The sequence below is a fragment of the Dendrobates tinctorius genome, unplaced genomic scaffold, assembly GCF_039654945.1.
Source record: "Dendrobates tinctorius isolate UK_male_01 unplaced genomic scaffold, ASM3965494v1 ptg000066l, whole genome shotgun sequence".
NCBI classification, from domain to species: domain Eukaryota; kingdom Metazoa; phylum Chordata; class Amphibia; order Anura; family Dendrobatidae; genus Dendrobates; species Dendrobates tinctorius.
This window is the reverse complement of record NW_027361734.1, coordinates 2,946,549-2,962,765: the sequence shown is the minus strand read 5'-3', so window position 1 is coordinate 2,962,765 and position 16,217 is coordinate 2,946,549. Positions and strand designations below refer to the sequence as shown.

Here is a 16,217-nt window from a genome sequence, read left to right as displayed (position 1 = left end):
CTTTTACTTTAGGTCACTTTTACCCAGAAGTATTTATTAGCCAAACCAGGAGTTGATCTAATACACGGGAGAGGTGTAAACATTACTAATATAATGTAGATTGTACTTCTCACTGTTTTGCATTTATGCCCATGTGAAAGTAGCCTTATGAAGCAATTAATGCATGAACTGAACTATTGCAAGAATGAACCAGCTTTGCTTATGACCCCTTGGCGGGTTTCATAAAAGCCTTCATACGTGTATTATTTCTCTATCTGTGGAGTGACTGCTAAGATTTTAAAGGAGTAGTCTCTTTAAGATCCTAGTTAATCTTTAAGATCCTAGTAAATGATAAACTTACCTGGAGCATCCAGTGCCACACATGATGAGAGCATTATACTGCCTCTGTACAAATCCCTGGTTAGACTGCGCATGGAGTACTGTGTACAGTTTTGGGCACCGGTGCTCAGGAAGGATATAATGGAGCTAGAGCGAGTACAAAGGACAGCAACAAAATTAACCCCTTAACCCCCAAGGGTGGTTTGCACGTTCATGACCGGGCCAGTTTTTACAATTCTGACCACTGTCCCTTTATGAGGTAATAACTCTGAAACGCTTCCATGGATCCCGGTGATTCTGACATTGTTTTCTCGTGACATATTGTACTTCATGCTAGTGTTAAAATTTCATTTATATAACTTGCGTTTATTTGTGAAAAAAACGGAAATTTGGCGAAAATTTTGAAAATTTCGCAATTTTCCAACTTTGAATTTTTATGCCCTTAAATCACAGAGATACGGCACACAAAAAACTTAATAAGTAACATTTCCCACATGTTTAATTTACATCAGCACAATTTTGTAACCAACATTTTTTTTTTGTTAGGAAGTTATAAGGGTTAAAAGCTGACCAGCGATTTCTCATTTTTACAACACCATTTTATTTTTACGGACCACATCACATTTGAAGCCACTTTGAGAGGTCTATATGATAGAAAATACCCAAAAGTGACACCATTCTAAAAAATGCACCCCTTAAGGTGCTCAAAACCACATTTAAGAAGTTTATTAACCCTTCAGGTGCTTCACAGGAATTTTTTGAATATTTAAAAAAAAAAATGAACATTTAACTTTTTTCCACAAAAAAAATGCTTAAAGTTCAATTTTTTTTATTTTACCAAGGGTAACAGGAGAAATTGGACTGGAAAAGTTATTGTGCAATTTGTCCTGAGTACGCTGATACCTGATATGTGGGGGAGAACCACTGTTTCGGCGCATGGCAGCTCTCAGAATGGAAGGAGCGCCGTTTGACTTTTTCAATGCAAAATTGGCTGGAATTCAGATCGGACGCCATGTCACGTTTGGAGAGCCCCTGATGTACCTAAACAGTGGAAACCTCCCACAAGTGACCCCATTTTGGAAACTAGACCCCCCAAAGAACTTAACCAGATATGTTGTGATAACTTTGGGTTCACAAGGGCTTCACAGAGGTTTATAACATACAGCGGTGCAATTAAAAAATCATATTTTTTCCACAAAAATGATCTTTTCACCCCCAGTTTTTATTTTTCCAAGGGTAACAGGACCCTAAAAGTTATCGTGCAATTTGTCCTGAGTACGCTGATACCCCATATGTGGGTGTAAACCACTGTTTGGGCGCATGGCAGAGCTCGGAAGGGAAGCAGCGCCATTTGACGTTTTTGGCTGGAATTGAGATCGGACACCATGTCGCGTTTGGAAAGCCCTTGATGTACCAAAACAGTGAACCCCCCCCCCCCCCCCACAAATGACACCATTTTGGAAACTAGACCCCCCAAGGAACTTATCTAGATGTGTGGTGAGCACTTTGAACCCCCCCAGTGCTTCACAGAAGTTTATAACGACCAGGCGTGAAAATAAAAAAATCGTATTTTTTCCACAAATATGATCTTTTAGTCACCAATTTTTTTTATTTTCCCAAGGGTACCAGGAGAAATTGGACCCCAAAAGTTGTTGTCGGAAGGGAAGTAGTGACGTTTTGGAATGCAGACTTTGATGGAATGGTCTGCGGGTGTCATGTTGCTTTTGGAGAGCCCTTGATGTACCTAAACAGTGGAAACCCCGCACAAGTGACCCCATTTTGCAAACTAGACCCCCTAAGGAACTTATCTAGATGTATGGTGAGCATTTGAACCCCCCCAGTGCTTCACAGAAGTTTATAACGACCGGGCGTGAAAATAAAAAAATCGTATTTTTTCAACAAACATGATCTTTTAGTCCCCATTTTTTTTTATTTTCCCAAGGGTAACAGGAGAAATTGGACCCCAAAAATTGTTGTCCAATTTGTCCTGAGTACGCTGATACCCCATATGTGGGAGAAAACTACTGTATGGGCACACGTCGGGGCTCGGAAGGGAAGTAGTGACGTTTTGGAATGCAGACTTTGATGGAATGGTCTGCGGGTGTCATGTGCGTCTGGAGAGCCCCTGATGTACCTAAACTATTGAAACTCCCCACAAATGACCCCATTTTGGAAACTAGACCCCCCACGGAACTTATCTAAATGTGTGGTGAGCACTTTGAACCCCCAAGGGTAACAGGAGAAATTGGACCCCAAAAGTTGTTTTGCAATTTGTCCTGAGTATGCTGATACCCTATATGTGGGTGTAAAACACTGTTTGGGTGCATGGCAGAGCTTGGAAGGGAAGGAGCACCATTTGACTTTTTCAACGCAGAATTGGCTGGAATTTAGATCAGATGCCATGTTGCATTTGGAGAGCACCTGATGTGCCCAAACAGTGGAAACCCCCCAATTCTAACTCTAGCCCTAACCCTAATGGGAAAATGGAAATAAATACATTTTCTTTTAATTTTATTATTTTTCCCTAACCAAGGGGGTGATAACGGGGGGTTTGATTTACTATTTATGGCGGGTTTTTATTTTTGGCAGCTGTCGCACGCTAAAAGACGCTTTTTATTGTAAAAATAGTTTTTGCATCACCACATATTGAGAGCTATAATTTTTCCAGATTTTGACCCACAGAGTCATGTGAGGTCTTATTTTTTGCGGCACGAGTTGACGTTTTTATTGGTATCATTTTCAGGCACGTGACATCTTTTGATTGCTTTTTATTCCGATTTTTGGGACGCAGAATGAACAAAAACCAGCGTTTCATGAATTTCTTTTGGGGGGTGCGTTTACACCGTTCCGCGTGTGGTAAAATTGATAAAGCGGTTTTATTCTTCGGGTCGGTACGGTTACAGTGATACCACATTTAAGTCGTTTTTATGTTTTGGCGCTTTTATGCAATGAAAACAATTTTATATAAAAAAATAATTATTTTTTGCATCGCTTTATTCTGCGAGCTATAACTTTTTTTATTTTTTTTGCTAATGATGCTGTTTGGCGGCTCTTTTTTTGCGGGACAAAATGACGTTTTCAGCGGTACCATGGATATTTATATGCGTATTTTTGATCGCGCGTTATTGCATTATGTTCGGCGGTATGATAATAAATCATTATTTTTTTGCTTCGTTTTTTATTTTTTAAGGAGTTCGCTAAAGGGGTTAACTAATGGGACAGTTTTATAGGGTGGGTCGTTACGGACGCGGCGATATCAAATATGTGTACTTTTTATTGTTGTTTTTTTTTTTTTTTTTTATTTCCAAAAAATGAATTTATTAGGGAATATTTTTTTTTTAATTTATTTAGCGATTTTTTTTTTAAAATTATTTTTACACTTTTTTTTTTTTTTTTTTTTACTTTATTACATTGTCCCAGGGGGGACATAGCTGTCATGTGACAGATGTCACAGCGATCTGTGATGTGACAGATCAGCGATCTGTCACAGGCACTGCTGCAGGCTTCCTCCTTGCGTGCGCTTTGCAGGCACTGAGGGAGCTGGCTCCCTGCAGGCCCCCGAAGGTCCACGTCGCCATCTTGCAGGAGCCCCCTGCAGCAGAGCTGCACATTGCGCTGCTGTGGGGGGCTCAGGGAAGCACGGAGGGAGCCCCCTCCCTGCCGATGCTTCCCTTTAACCCCCGGTACACCGCGATCGTGTTTGATCGAGGTGTGCAAGGGGTTAACGTGTCGGGGGCGGTCCGTGACCGCCCCTGACACATTGTGCCTGGTGTCAGCTGTGATAATCAGCTGACAGCCGGCCGGGATCAGCGGCGCTCAACACGTGGGCGCCGCTAATCGCTGTGACGTACTATCCCGTCCCTGGGAATTAAGTCCCAGGGCACATGGACGGGATGGTACGTCACATGACAGAAAGGGGTTAATAAAGGGGATGGGGGAACTATAATACCCAGAGAGATTAGCAAAATTAGGATTATTTAATCTAGAAAAAAGACGACTTTGGGGTGATCTAATAACCTGTATAAGTATATAAGAAGGCAATATAAATATCTCTCCGAGGATCTTTTTATACCTAGGAATATATCGGTCACAAGGGGGCATTCTCTGCGTCTGGAGGAGAGAAATTTTTTCCACCAACATAGAAGAGGATTCTTTACTGTTAGAGCAGTGAGAATCTGGAATTCCTTGCCTGAGGAGGTGGTGATTGGGAACTCAGTCGAGGGGTTCAAGAGAGGCCTGGATGTCTTCCTGGAGCGTAACAATATTGTATCTTACAGTTATTAGGTTCTTTAGAAGGACGTAGATCTGGGGATTTATTCTGATGGAATATAGGCTGAACTGGATGGACAAATGTCTTTTTTCGGCTTTGCCAAGTATGTTACTATGTTAAAGAGAATCTATCAACAGGTTTTTTATGTAATCTGAGAACAGCATGATGTAGGGGCAGAAAGCCTGATTGCAGCTATACATCACTTACTGAGCTGCTCGGAGTAGTTTTGCTAGAATTCTTGTTTTCTTTGTTATAGATGTAGCATTGGTCACAATGCTGAGCTGTGTATATCCCCACCACTCATTGGCAGCTTCCTGTGTACCCTATCAGCAAGCTGCCAATTTGTGATGGGGCAGGGTTACACCTATTAGTTGGACTCACTAGCACTTGCGATTTAATCCTGTAGTGATAACTTCCTGCTGATAAGACACTGATTGTGTTTAAACTGTAAACACAGTGAGATGGAGTCATGTTCTCTTGCCCTATATTATGCTGCTCTCAGAATAAATAGCAAAAACCTGCTGACAGATTGCCTTTAAACTATCACCTACCCAGAGGTAGATGATAAATGTCTCATCACTGAGGATCAAGCTGTTGAGACATCCACTGACTCTGAGAATGGTGGGCCCAAAGGCCTCTCCGTTAAGTGGTATTAAGCATGTGTTACCACCAATCTTGTAGACTCCATTCCCCCCAAAGGACCTCAATTGATATATGGAATCTTTTTTTCTATTTCGACCCATCTCAATATAAGAGAAAATGTTAATCACGTATTTTTTTAATGTTTTGCTTGAGTGCTAATATTAGATTTTCAGTTTGTATTCTGTAAAACAGTCAGCTTTAAGACCGTGTTTTTTTAGATTGCTATTAAGCTCCATTTTTTTGGAAGATGTAGCATGTTGTTGCATAACCCGCGTTTCGTGTAGCAGAACCTCTAGGCGTGAGCTGATGCATTTTCTTTCGAGGGGAGTTTCATGGAACTAATGAGACGGTGCCAAACTAAGTCCCAGTAACAAGCTCCCCTCAAGTAAGTATAGCGGTAAACACTGGGGTCTTTTTATTTGCCTCTTTTCTTCTGAAGCTAATGCAGCGGAATAACGACCATTAGACAAAACAAAGAAGATGCTCCATTAGAAGCATTTTGTCAGCAGTGCCCGTGACAGGGACAATCCCATACAAATAGTATCCTTGCAAGTGCACATTTTTCTAATAAGACATAATTAGCAACACAGAAATGGAGGAGACAAACAGTAAAAGGAATCACTCCCTCAAAACTAGTTGCAGTCATCATTAGCCTACTGCCTGGCTCATAGGTAGAGCAGGGACTCTATTCTTCTATTTCCGAACAGTTGCGCCTAACCCAGTGCAGTACCATACACTTATCAATTATTGTCCAAATGTAAAGCTGCGTCAGTCTAATTGTTTTCTTGTGATATCCAGCAGTGCAGAAATTCTAATCTGCTGCTTATTTGTGCCTGAGATGCAAAAAGCTGAGTATAGCGAAACTGATTTAACGTTTTTTTTTTCCTGGTTTATTTTTTTAATCCACAGTTGATAAAAGAGATTAAAAAAAAAAAAAGAAAAAGTTAAAAATAAGTACATGAGCCTTACTTGCCCTTGGCTGCCTTTCAGTCACTGCTCCCTAGTCCTTGTTCACACTGCTGCAGTAATGAATGGCATATGACTGCTGGAGCCAAACATTCTGAGCCCACCTTGTGACTTTCTAGTTTTCCAGGTACAGTTCTAAAAGTTTTCTTTTTAAACCCCTTCATGACCAGACCATTTTTTTTTTCAATTCTCACCAGTGTCACTTTATGTGGTAATAACTCTGGACCGCTTCAATGGATCTCACTAATTCTGAGACTGTTTCCTCGTGAAATATTATACTTTGTGATAGTAGTAAAAGTTCTTCGATACGACTTGTGTTAATTTGTAAAAAATATCGGAAATTTGGCGAAAATGTAGCAATTTTCGAACTTTTCATTTTTATGCCCTTAAACCGGAGAATAATGTCTCACAAAATACCGTAGATAATATATAACATTTCCCACATGTGTACTTTACATCAAAATAATTTTTGACACACAATTTTTTTTTTTTTTGTTAGAAGGGTTAAAATTTGACCAGCCATTTCTTATTTTTCAAACAAAATTGAGAAAACCATTTTTTTTTAAGGAGCACCTCACATTTGAAGTGTCTTTGAGGGGTCTATATGACAGAAAATACCCAAAAGTGACACCCTTCTAAAACCTGCACTCCTCAAGGTGCCACATTCAAGAAATGTTTTACCCTTTAGGTGCTTCTCAGGAATTAATGGAATGTGGAAGGAAAAACATGATATTTAACTTTTTTTTTCACAGAAGTTGTACTTTAGACTCAATTTTTTCTATATTCCCAAAGTTAACAGGAGAAACCAGACCCCAAAATGTGTTGTGCAATTTCTCCTGAGTACGCCGATACCCCATATGTTGGAGAAAACCACTGTTTAGGCGCACGGTAGGTCTCAGAAAGGAGGAGCACCTTTTGACTTGTTGAACACAAAAATGGCTGGAATAGAGAGCGGACGCCATGTCGCGTTTTGAGAGCTCCTGGTGTGCCAAAACAGTAGAAACCTCCCACAGTTAACCCCATTTTTCAAAGTAGACCCCTCAAGGAATGTAACTATATTGCTGTAGGAGCTGCCTTGGTGCTTGGGCGCCTTGCTGGGGGGCCCTCTTCACTAGATGTGGAGGAGGAAGAGAAATAGAGGAATGTGGGTTCTTCCTCGCTGCCTGAATCCATGTCAAAGGCCAGGAAAGCGTGTGTCTCCTTGGTGAATGGTGAAACCTGGAGTATGTGTCCAAATCTGTGCTGCTGATAAAGATGGATGACAGACGATTCTTCTTCTGCAGCACAGATTTGAACACACACACCTGGTTTCACCATTATCCTCAGTCTTTGGACCCTGTGTCCTGCAGCGGGTGATCCATGCTTTTTACATGTTGCATGGTTGCAACAAAACAAGGTTAGCGTACCTCTCCCTGGTGCACCCCATTTTTTAACCAGTTAAGACCCTATTTGCGCTTTTTTTCCCCTCCAGATTTTCTACTTTTATTCTCTGGTGAATAGCTTCTTAATGAATGGGCCATTTTTATTTTATTCATCAAAACACTGGGGATATGTGTGTGTGTGTGTGTGTGTGTGTGTGTGTGTAAGTGGTGCTTTTACACGTGTATTGTATGAAGATTGTTTAAAGGGTACTATTTATTATTAAAAGTAGAGAGAAAGAAGTAAAGAAAAAAAAGTTAAAATGTAAAATTTAGAAGAAATAGAATAAAAAAAATGAAAAGAAAGATGTAAAAAAAATTACAGTGATGTACACTCCCCTAATCTATAAATTTACTCAGCACGTCACATGAATTTTTTTTGGTAACTTTATTGTGACATCAATGTGATTCGCTGATCAGTTCTGACCAGCTAATCATAGTGATCACTGACATGGGGGGGGCCATACAGCCCCCTCGGGGCGACGTGCAAAGATGGCCTGCTGTCAGACACCTAAATATCAATGCTGAATATATACTTCGCTTTGTGGGAATGCATGTCTGGGATGTGTTTTCATGTAAAAAAAAAAACACTATTAACCTGCAGTTGTGAGGTTAATCTGCAGGTTAATAATGTTTTGAACCTGCCGAGCGCCCGTACTGAGGACCCCACTGCTTGGTGTAAAAGAGCTTTATTTCTTCCAGCAGCCTTTAACGGGAACCTGTAATGTTATTAACCTGCAGATATGGGTTAATCTGGAGGTTAATAGCGTTACTAACCTGCCTGGCACTTGCACTTAGCCGATGCTGGGAGAAAATGTACTTTTTCCCCTGCAGCATTACAGTTTCAGTCACGGGGTGCCTCTGGCACTGGTTCCGTCACCACTCTGAGTATGAATGCATTAGGGCCAGCTGTCAGCGAGGGTCGGGAGCGCGGTTATAGTCGCCATTCTGCGTTCTCAAAGAGATGACTGAAACTGCAACGCTGCGGGTGGAATGAAGTTCATTTTCTCCCAGCAGTGTTCGGCTAATTGTGGGAGCTGGGCATGTTAAAAACACCAATAACCTGCAGGTTAATAACGTTTTTTCTGTTGACCGGTTCCTTTTAAACATAAAACTCTTCCCCAATGATTAAAAAAGAAAGGTTGGTCCTTAGGCCCTAAATAGGCTGACGCTTTGTGGGTTATAGTCCGACTTATTTTCAAATGAGAGAAAAAAAATCATCTATACCTAATTTCTAAAGTAGAGCCGTGATAAATCTTTACAACGCTTTTGTTTATTTCATAACTTTGCTTCTGTATTACGACGTCTCATAAAAATTTGAATGCTAAGCTATTGCTGTCAGAAAAGTCATCACTACACAAAAATGAGAATATAGAAATAATGGGATTTAAAAATTAATGAAAATATCTGTGTGTCTCCTAAGTTGCTCCAGTGTACGATTATATAACTAACTAGGAATGATATGCGGCATGCTGACTAAATCAGTATTCCCAATTCCCATTAAATTGGAAGCAGAACCAGCTAGATGAGATTAATTCTGATATTTCACTAGGTGTAATAGCACTACTATATTGTCTTTTGTGTGTGTGTTTTTTTTTGTTTGTAATCAATGTGTGTATGGGTGGAGATTTTTTTTTCCCATGAGGGAAAAAAAAAAAAAAAAAAAAAAAATATATATATATATTTATTATTATTATTATGCATTTATATAGCGCCATTTATTCCGTGGCGCTTTACATGTGAAAAGGGGAAATATAGACAAGTGTAATATATACAAGAGTAATATACAAGTGTAAGACAAGGGACACACAAGTACATAAGGAGAGGGGACCCTGCCCGCGAGGGCTCACAGTCTACAGGGATGGGTGAGGATACAGTAGGAGAGGGTAGAGCAGGTCAGGCTGGTTCAGTAGACAGAGGATCATTCCAGGCTGTAGGCTTGTCGGAACAGGTGGGTCTTCAGGTTCTTCTTGAAGGTTTCCGTTGATGTTGAGAGTCTGATGTGTTGCGGTAGGGAGTTGAAGAGTATGGGGGAAGCACGGGAGAAGTCTTGTATGCGGTTGTGGGAAGAAGAGATAAGGGGGGAGTAGAGAAGGAGATCTTGCGACGATCGAAGGTTGTGTGCGGGTAGGTACCTAGAGACCATGTCACAGATGTATGGAGGAGACAGGTTGTGGATGGCTTTGTATGTCATGGTTAGGGTTTTGAATTGGATCCTCTGGGCAATGGGAAGCCAGTGAAGGGCCTGGCATAGGGGGGAGGCTGGGGAATAGCGGGGAGACAGGTGGATTAGTCGGGCAGCTGAGTGTAGGATGGACTGGAGCGGTGCTAGAGGGGAGGCCAGAGAGTAGGAGGTTGCAGTAGTCGAGGCGGGAGATAAGAATGTGCACTAGTGTTTTTGTGGTTTCGTGGTTGAGGAATGAGCGGATCCGTGAAATATTTTTGATTTTGAGGAGGCGAGGGCTTGGATATGTGGTTTGAAAGAGAGCGCAGAGTCGAGGATCACCCCAAGGCACTGGGCATGCGGGACTGGGGAAAGAGAGCAGCCGTTGACATTGATGGATAGGTCTAGTGGAGGGGTAGAGTGATATGGGGGAAAGATGATGAATTCTGTTTTGTCTATGTTCAGTTTGAGAAAGTGAGCAGAGAAGAAGGCTGAGATAGCAGACAGACATTGTGGGATTTCAGTCAGTAAGAAGGCGAGGTCGGGTCCAGATAGGTAGATCTGCGTGTCATTGGCATAGAGGTGATACTGCAAACCGTGGGATTCTATGAGTTGTCCCAGTAATATATATATTACTGTTTTTGCATTACACTGTTTTTTGTGAACTGTCAGAGTGTGAACAGAAAATTTGCTGACACTAAAGTCCTTTCATAGTCACAGTTTTCTGGAGGATTCCCCAACTCCAGTCCTCGAGCCATGAACAGATAATGTTTTCAGGATTTCTTTAGCATTGTGCAAGTGATAATTTCTTCATCTCTTTGCGGGCACACTACACTAGAGTAATGTTGGCGGAATCAACCGATTTTGACTGGACCCATGGACCAACAAGTGGTTATGGGGTGTTCCATCTTTTCCCGGTTGAAGAAGTATGGGCAAAAATAAATGATCAGCTGTGTGAGTTTAGGCAATACATCTAACTGGTGTCTTCCTCCTCTCTCCACATTTGAAACACATGCACTGTCAGCTGAGCCGAGCATGCATGTGTATGAGAGGGGTTGGAAAGGATAGCTATTGGCCTAATGACAGCTTTCTCAAGTGTATAGTCAGTTTAAGGGTTAATAATTGAAATAGCATTATTAAGTGAACATTCAAAACATTGAAGCCTCTTTACCTGAAGCATTTTAGTAAAGTTTATGGTGCTTAAGCAATTAAATGCCCTCTTCTAGAGTTTGCTAAAGTGCTTCTATCAAGTTAAAGGTTTTAATTTTTGTTTTCATTGAGTTAAGAAACATTAGCAAATCTACATTAATGGTGTTTCTAATTGTACAATTGCCATTGCTAATGGATTTAATTCTGCTGGCAGCTATTTCATTACCTAAATTACCCTTAAAGCTTTTCCGGTTAATGTTTTTTTTTTTTTTTTTTTGTACAGTATCAAGGTAGCTTGTTTAGTTGCTACCTCTAATTCCATTTCTTGTAGGGCTGAGTTCACTTCATACAGAGTTGAGTTATAGAAATTTATTTGCATTTTGCAGTGAGAAATAAGTATTTGATCCCTCTGGCAAACAAGACTTAATACTTGGTGGCAAAACCCTTATTGGCAAGCACAGCAGTCATGCAAATAACAGAAAACTGACAGCACATCAAGAACTAGTCTAAACAAGTGCATACCAAAAAGTAGCTTATATATCAAAATGAGGAAATGGTTGCACTCAATTGCATTAAGGCATGTCTGTGTGAAATACATGAAGTGTGAATAGCATAATGGCTTGTGAAATATAGGCTTTACCAAGTTATTAGCCAGAGGTGTGTTCACACTAGGCAGTTAGGTCAGGGACCCATTCGATGAGATCACCTTGATGTTGGTGAATGGGCTCACATTTTTTGGCCAAATTTCGTGCTAAGCATCTCATGTGTTTTCCTAAATTTCAAAAGCCATTATGCTATTCACACTTCATGTATTTCACATTGACATGCCTTAATGCAATTGAGTGCAGCCATTTCCTCATTTTGATATGTAAGCACAGCAGTCAGACGTTTTTTGTAGTTGAATATGAGGTTTACTCACATGTCAGGAGGAATTTTGGTCCACTCCTCTTTGTAGATCTCTAAATCAATTTTTGTCTCATCTGACCACAGCACCTTCTCCCATTCACTCACAGAATCATTCAGGTGTTTATTGGCAAACTTCAGACGGGCCTGCACATGTGCCTTCTTGAGCAGAGGGATCTTGCGGGCACTGCAGGATTTTAAACCTTTACGGTATAATGTGTTATCTATCATTTTCTTGGTGACTGTGGTCCCAGCTGCCTTGAGATAATTAACAAGTTCCCCCCGTGTAGTTTTAGGCTGATCTCTCGCCTTCTTCATGATCAAGGCTTTCCCCTCGAGGTGAGATTTTGCATGGTTCCCCAGATTAATGTCGATTGACAGTCATTTTGTATTTCTTCCATTTTCTTACTATTGCACCAACAGTTGTCTCCTTCTCGAGAACCCAGCGTTTTACTAATGGTTTTGTAGCCCATTCCAGCTTTGTGCAGGTCTGTGATCTTGACATCCTTCTAAAGCTCTTTGGTCTTGCCCATGGTGTAGATTTTAGAATCAGACTGAGTCTGTGGACAGGAGTCTTTTATAAAGGTGACTTTAATGCAGTTAACGAGTTGATTAGGAGCGCCTAACAGATCTGTAGGAGCCAGAACTCTTAATGGTTTGAAGGAGATCAAATACCGTATATATGCGAGTATAAGCCGACCTGAGTATAAGCCGAGGCCCCTAATTTTGCCATGGAAAACTGGGTAAGCTTAATGACTCGAGTATAAGCCGGGTGCACACTGTCTCCTCATCCCTGTCCAGCTCTGTGTGGCTCTCCCCCCTCCCAGTACCTGTGGCTCGGCTCTCCCTTCTATATATGGCTCAGCTCCCTGTCCTCCCACGTCGTCCTCTGTGCAGCCCCCGACCTCCTATGTGCAGCCCCCGACCTCCTATGTGCAGCCCCCGACCTCCTATGTGCAGCCCCCGACCTCCTCTGTGCAGCCCCCGTCGTCCTACTTCATACTCACGCTGCTGTGCCGTCGCTGAACGTCCCCTGCATCCTCCTTGTCCCAGCGCTGACAGCTTCTTCCTGCCTTCAGCGGTCACATGGTACCGCTCATTAAGCTCATGAATATGCTTCCACGCCCATGTGCGTCCATATTCATGAGCTTAATGAGCGGTACCATGAGACCGCTGAAGGCAGGAAGAAGCTGTCAGCGCTGAGAAAAGGAGGATGCAGGGGACGTTCAGGGAGGCATGGGAGGGGCGAGTATGACTTCCCAGCCACCGGCTCCTGCCACCGCTCCCCCTCCTCCGCTGAATGTTTCGTGTATAAGCCGTGGGGGCATTTTCAGCACAAAAAAATGTCTGCTGAGCCGTGTATCTAATCCTATGTGATACTGTCTGCTGGACATCTAATCCTATCCTGTGTGATACTGACTGATGAGCTGTGTATCTAATCCTATCGTGTGATACTGACTGCTGAACTGTGTATCTAATCCTATCCTGTGTGATACTGTCCGCTGGACAGCTAACCCTATCCTGTGTGATACTAACTGCTCAGCCATGTATCTAATCCTCTCCTGTGTGATACTGACTGCTGAGCCGTGTATCTAATCCTATCCTGTGTGATACTGACTGCGGAGCCGTGTATCTAATCCTATCCTGTGTGATACTGACTGCTGAGCCGTGTATCTAATCCTCTCCTGTGTGATACTGTCTGCTGAGCCGTGTATCTAATCCTATCCTGTGTGATACTGTCTGCTGAACATCTAATCCTATCCTGTGTGATACTGACTGCTGAGCTGTGTATCTAATCCTATCCTGTGTGATACTGTCTGCTGGACATCTAATCCTATCCTGTGTGATACTGACTGCTCAGCCATGTATCTAATCCTCTCCTGTATGATACTGACTGCTGAGCCGTGTATCTAATCCTATCCTGTGTGATACTGTGCTGAGCCGTGTATCTAGTCCTATCCTGTGTGATACAGTCTGCTGAGCCGTGTATCTAATCCTCTCCTGTGTGATAGTGTCTGCTGGACATCTAATCCTATCCTGTGTGATACTGTGCTGAGCCGTGTATCTAGTCCTATCCTGTGTGATACTGACTGCTGAGCCGTGTATCTAATCCTATCCTGTGTGATAGTCTGCTGAGCCGTGTATCTAATCCTATCCTGTGTGATACTGACTGCTGAGCCGTGTATCTAATCCTATCCCGTGTGATACTGCTCTCCTGAAATACTCTGTGCTGCTGTCACCCTGCTGGTTTTATGTGTGATCTACATGGTGGTATTGTGTATGATCTATATGGTGGTATTATGTGTGAAGTATATGGCGGTATTATGTGAGAACACTATGGCAGTATTATCTGCTAAAAGGGGACCCATTCTAGGGTGGTTCTGGCTGAGCACCTGCACACGGGTCAGGGGTAATAGTTAGGTGCAGTCAGGGGAGGGCTGGTGAGGCAGCTGAAGAGAGAGGTCTCATTTTTATCTTTACAGTATGGCTACATTTCCCCCAGCCTGCTTCCCAGCGTCACCCCGGACTGCGCCTGTCGCCTCGCTTTCACACACCACCAGGACAGGATCTGAGGAGGGGAATGGGGTCTTTGCATGCAAAGTCTGGATCAGAACAGGCCATCAATCAGCAGAAATGTTTTCTGGATTTCTTTGCTGCTGTCACCCTGCTCCTCCCCATATATCTCCCTCTGTGCCCCCCATAGACCAGCACACTGCTCTCCTGAAATACTCTGTGCTGCTGTCACCCTGCTCCTCCCCCCTATATCTCCCTCTGTGCCTCCCTCATAGACCAGCACACTGATGTCCTGAAATACTCTGTGCTGCCGTCACCCTGCTCCCAGAATCCTTGCTGCCTGCCATCCTCGGTGACCGAAGACCCCATTCCTCTCCTCAGATCCTGTCCTGGCGATGTGTGAAAGCGAGGCGACAGGAGCCTGATATATGGTGGAAGGAGCAGGGTGACAGCAGCACAGAGTATTTGAGGAGAGCAGTGTGCTAGTCTATGGGGGGGGGGGCACCCTGTTCGGTGCCAGGGATTGTACATAGAGCGCTGTGTTTTATACACATGGATGGACCGTCTGCTTGTCTGCTCCACAGAAATCCAGGAAACATTTCTGCTGATTGATGGCCTGTTCTGATCCAGACTTTACATGCAAACACAGTCAGTAACTTTGCAGGCCCCATCAAAATGGCTGCTCACTGTGTTCCTAAATGTCATCCTCTCTTTTCCCTTAGCAAGCACCCAGAAGAGGAGGAGAGGAGTGACATCACACCCATGTCAGCAGATTCCACCCATAATTACTGCAGGGCAGTAATGTGAGCTAGTTGTACACTAGGTTTTTGTGCCAGATTTCAGTAGCTGCTCCCACTAGTGTTAACAAGTGGAAATGCCAAACTTTTTAAAGTTATTTTTCATATTTTACAAAATTAAAAACAAATGATAATATTTTTTAAGAAAATGTAAATATTAATTCTTCACATTTTTTCAATCGCTGAAAAAAATTTTTTGGATGGCACCTTCCTTTTAAGATAAATTAAATGGATACAAGAGATCTTTTAACAACTCGATCTTCCTCCACAACCTGTTCATGTCCTCCCATGCACAAGTACTTATATATTTGTACATAGGCAGGTTCTTATTGCTGAAGTCATTGAACAGAGCCCTAATAATTATCAATTTGCTGTGGATTTTATAAACTATTATTTGTTGTAGATTCTTCTGACCGAATATCTGGATATGAAGAATACCAAGACGTCTTCTGAACCATCTGCCCAGCTGAGCTATGCAAGCACTGGAAGAGAATTTGCCGCTTTTTTTGCAAAGAAGAAGCCTCAAAGACCTAAAAATTCTCTTTTTAAGTACGTAATGCTTGAGTTTTCTTATTAGTTGTTTTCCGTACTGAAAGGGTTCTAGACACGGTATAAGAAATAATGTTGTTAGTTTTGAGTTTTCTGTATTGCATTAAAAGAGCTGCTTGAACCTTCTGTCAGGGCCAGGGGTGCGATTACAGCCGCCGCCCACCCCTATGACTGAAAGCCCGAGCTTGCCAGGAGGAATTCAGTTAATTTCCTCCCAGCAGCAGGGCTCTCAGTGCGGGTAGCGGTAGCTGCAGGACGCTATTAACGTTCAGATTAGCCCCATATCTGCGGGTTAATAGTGGGGTTTTTATACGATAAATTCCCTTTAAGAACTGATGGTCATCAGTATTATTATTATTATTATTAGCATACTGTGTTACCAGTATTTCTATGACTGAAAAGTATGCTCCATGCATTGTGTGCCGTGTACCTTTTCTGTTAATGAGGTTGCCCATGCTAATGATACTGATTACCCAATTTCTACAATAGGATAGCATCTGACCTGCAGTTATCGCCAGCGGCCACTA

At 42.4% G+C, this 16,217-nt stretch overlaps 1 protein-coding gene across 3 annotated transcripts in view; it reads left to right on the top strand.

Annotated features, from left to right (window-relative positions):
* EXOC4 (exocyst complex component 4) overlaps window positions 1–16,217 on the top strand; it is a 685,438-nt gene that overhangs the window by 155,671 nt on the left and 513,550 nt on the right. For all 3 annotated transcript variants that reach the window (XR_012233307.1, XM_073580982.1, XM_073580983.1), the window contains exon 8: window positions 15,545–15,690. Coding sequence is in view for 2 of the 3 variants with exons in the window: in XM_073580982.1 (XP_073437083.1) it covers window positions 15,545–15,690 (146 nt within the window). In the remaining variant the exon portion in view is untranslated. The remainder of the gene's footprint in view (window positions 1–15,544; window positions 15,691–16,217) is intronic.